The following is a 4,320-nucleotide window of genomic DNA, read 5'->3' on the forward strand; positions in this document are numbered from 1 at the left end:
GAATCCGAGAAGGAGGAAGGAGTTGGGAACTTGATCTTTCTCACCCACTAGCCTTGGGTTTCAATTCTCGAACTTAAAGGAAGCAAAGAAAACGAAAAATGGAAGAAGGAGGGAGGGAGGTTCACGCAAGGCAGGGAGAGAGAAGATGGAAATGTTTCTTTTCTTTTCCTTTTCCTTCCTTCTAATTTCCTTTCTTTCTATTTCCTTTTCTTTCTTCTTTTCCTTCCTTTTTCCTTTCCCTCCAAACATATATTCATTATATATATTAATTATAATTAACAAATATCTCAAAATATCTAGATATTTGTTAATTTACCATTTCACCCATAACGCATTAAATTCTTCGTAAAAGATTCACCGCAGTTAATTTAATTTATTCATCGACGAGTAATTCTAATCGGCATCAAAATATATTTTTGATCATATAAACTCCAAAATATTAATAACTTTGGCTAAAAAGCCTCTGAGCCAATATCCAAAATACACAAAAATACATAAAGTATACTTTAAAATTATGGGTCTTACATTAGCTCTAGCTGCATGTAGCAAAGAGGTTGAATGACTATGTAATTTGTTGTATAAGATATCAATTTGGCCAAAGTCAATGACATCAGTATCCCTACATTGTGATAGTCAATACACACTCTCAAAAGCATATAGCCAATTATATAATAGAAACTCAAGACGTAATGGTTTAAGACATAGCTATGTAAAGGATTCAATGGAATGATATTCATAATGTCTATAAGAACTGAAAAGAATTTTGCAGATCCTTTGACGAAAGGTCTGACAAAGAACATGATGTTGAAGACATCATTAGAGATGTGATACAAGCTCATATCTAAATAATCACCAATGGTGGAACGATCAACTCACCTTTGAGTAACATTAAGTTTTGAGTTCAATGATGAAAGTACACTATGAGAGTGATTGAAGTACTTGACAATAGATACATCCCAAAGGATAAAAGTACTTTAACCATAAAATAAAATTGGTTGGATGAGATCTCCTCTTAATGGGCATATAGCATATATTTACTGGAATGTATAATTATGGGTGCATTTCTGATATAGTCCACCTATATGAGAATGAAGTGGGTCGTTTCATAGAGTTTAAGGGTTTGACTCTTAAATTCTCATGAAAAAGATATGAGACACATTGCCTTATCAAATGTGTCATCTTTATAATTTGATCAATGGTACCGAAATTTAATTTGTGAGTTATGCACACTTGTTCTAATGAATGATTGGTTCAAAATTTGTCTACCAATCTATTCGGGGATGAGTGAAAACATAATTTATTAAGTAATAGTTCAAATCATAAGATTCCTTTATTCCGACCAATGCATCTGTTAAGTTACCAAAAGTTACAATCTTTCTTAAGAGTTGTTTTTTTTCACCAATTTGTATTAGTATCTCTATAAATAGAGATACTTTAGAGGTAGAAAGTACAAAAAAAAATTCATGTTACATGAATCAAATTTCGGTCAAAAATATTTGAGTCATTTCTTCTTTTCTCTAGTGCACGAGAGTAAATGAAGTATCATTGATCGATAGGCTTGATGTGAAAGTGCAATTCACTTCAAAGACTCTAAAGTATTTTGAAGGGGATTCGCCGGCTAACCCATTTGCATCTAATAAATATAGATTGGTGGGAGCAAATCGAACCTAAAGCTTAGTATGATGCACACAAATTTATTTGTGCAACTTTCACCATCATCAATTTGATCATCTTCTTATTCAAGATTTGTAGCATACCTCGAATAAAAAATTCAACAAATACCGCACGATTTTCTTACTTATAAATTGGAGTGGCTTTTGGATGTGCATAGTAACTCTTGGGAGGATTGATGATGTAGTTTGTTACATTAACCAATAGTAATTATGTTGGTTTTTGTTGTTTCTTCGTGCTATAATATCCTGTTATTACTGCAGATTATATGGAGTTAAGATGGCATTTATTTATCTCTGTATGGTATGGTATCCTGCTTTCATAATTAGTAGTTTGAAACTTAATACTTTTTGTATGTAATGGTATTGTTTTCATCTACAGGGTCTAAAAGACATTGGAGAAACATATATTGCAAAAGCAAAGGTTGTTGTTGAGGTTTAAATTAACTCCATTTTGGTTCTCTGAGTGCCCCATGGCTGTTACAGGTAGGGTAGTAGTTGAGCACTTCAGTGGAGTCATTAAAATCTGGACGGTTATTCACTTGGTTAAGACATCGGATCACCAGTTCTATTGATTTAGTTTATATTAAAAATATTTATGATTTAAATTTCATAATTATTTAACTAAAATACTTATTATATTTAAATAAATACTAATAAAATATTTTTAACTTTACTGTACTAAGAAAATATTTAACTAATACAAATTTATAGACACAAATGTACTAAGAAAATGTATATTTATACAAGTATTATGGTAAACAAAATAAATTAAATAGTAATATAGTATTTATAAAATTATAAATATATTTATATCATAATTTTATTGAAGTCTTTTAAGTAATTAAATTATATAATTAAACTAACAATGTGCATAAAGAGATGGTTTTTTATTATTATTAAAATGTTGGTGAAGTTTCAATTAAACGCAAATGTTAAGGCATTCATTAAAGAGAGAATTATTCAAATGAAATCTTACCAAAAGGGAGAAATTAAATAACTTAAACAAAAGTGAATCACTTAAACATCGAAACACTTAAACGATTATAATTAAATAAGCTAATTAAACAGAAACGCGAAAACAAATCCAAGTAACAATGAAGAAGAAAGACCGTAACTGGAGCCAAAGAAACTAAAACACCTAACATAACCAGAAGTGGGGTTGAATTGGGTATAGAGTTGTTGAATGTTTTGGTTATCTGAAAGTGTTAATTCCACCTTAATTGGTTGTGATGGCAATATGGTAGGATACATAACAGACTCTTCGTCAAAAGAGTGATCAAGTCCAAGCAGATGACCTATTTGATGCATTGCCACAGTCTCGAAGTCAATTTGCCACGACCAAATGTGATCATCATTTGGTAACACCCAGGACTCTGAACCGTCAAAACATATCTCACCTGACTTTCTTTTAGAATTTTGTTGCGAAATAATAAAAGTGTACCCAACAATAACATCCTCTGTTCTATTGCCGAAATAGTAGAACCCAAACTTAATGTCAGCGTCATCGTACTTTGTCTCCGTGAAACTAATTACCTTTGTGGCCTTTGACCATCTCGTTAAGGCATTTTTCAACACTATCATCATTTCCAATGAGATTTCACTCCCTGGAAGAAAACCATAGGAAAGATTTTTCTTTCCTTTAGGGAACCATTTATTCCCTTTCGGCCACGCTACATTAGGTGTATCGAAGCCATTGTCAAGATTCAAATCAGGGACACCGCATCGTGGAAATGACATATGTTTTAAAACCTCGATGGTTATGTTGCCGGTTACTTTAAGATTGAAATTTTGTTGGTAGGTTTTAATAGCTGATATTGTTTCATTGTCTAAAACATTGTCAAACCACTCTACATCTTGTTTGAGGTAGCCGAAATCGGACAAGAATTTTTTTATTTGAGATAGGTTTTGAATCTCTGTCGATGATAATTGTGAATCTAATTTGTTTTTCCATGCATTTTCTTTCATTATTTGTTTGCCAAAAGATGGAGAGAATTGAGGGATATAAGCTGAAAGGGTTGTATTGGCAATGATAAGGAGAAGGACTAACAGAAATTCAAATAGATATGATATCATCATGTGAATTAAATTCTAGATAAGAGGGTGAGTGAACATGTAGAACTAATATATAGATTGATGAGTTTAGCTGAGGATTGTTGTTTTGTTAATTACAACTAATTGTCAATTCGTTGATGGGTTGTGCCGGTAAGAATAAGAGGTCGACCAATGTTATAATGATACCAAGGGACAAAATGAATTGTTGATAAAACTATTAATAAAGACTTTATTTATCTTATTGAGACACATCATCTAATATTTGACCATTTTATTCAAATAAACAAAAATTTGATGTGGCACATCTAAAAGAAGTCACTCTTTCGTGTTTCTTATTATTCCACTCCTAATTTGCTTTAACACACATTTAACTACTATTATTACTATTTAACATATAATATTATGTATATTTGTTTGAGGAAACTTAATGTCCTAGAGGAAACTTAATTTCTTGGAAGAGTAAGAAACAAAGTGTAGTTGCAAGATCTAGCGCCGAAGCTGAATACAGGTTATGACATTAGTGACTTGTGAGCTCATTTGGTTGAAAGAGTTACTCAAAGAGTTTCAATTTGACGAGGAAACATAAATGACATTA

At 31.5% G+C, this 4,320-nt stretch overlaps 1 protein-coding gene across 1 annotated transcript; it reads right to left on the minus strand.

The window, feature by feature from the left end:
* Window positions 1–2,690: 2,690 nt before the first annotated feature.
* On the minus strand, window positions 2,691–3,812 carry LOC101503496 (metalloendoproteinase 5-MMP-like). Its single transcript, XM_004515251.3, has one exon. The coding sequence runs from the start codon at window positions 3,747–3,749 to the stop codon at window positions 2,730–2,732; it is 1,020 nt and encodes a 339-aa protein (XP_004515308.1). The 5' UTR covers window positions 3,750–3,812; the 3' UTR covers window positions 2,691–2,729.
* Between the last annotated feature and the right edge of the window lie 508 nt (window positions 3,813–4,320).

The sequence above is a fragment of the Cicer arietinum genome, chromosome 2 (assembly GCF_000331145.2).
Source record: "Cicer arietinum cultivar CDC Frontier isolate Library 1 chromosome 2, Cicar.CDCFrontier_v2.0, whole genome shotgun sequence".
Lineage (NCBI taxonomy): Eukaryota > Viridiplantae > Streptophyta > Magnoliopsida > Fabales > Fabaceae > Cicer > Cicer arietinum.

What these genes read in the sequence shown, in the direction of transcription:
- LOC101503496 (XM_004515251.3), bottom strand. Translation starts at nt 3,749, where the DNA reads ATGATGATATCATATCTATTTGAATTTCTGTTAGTCCTTCTCCTTATC.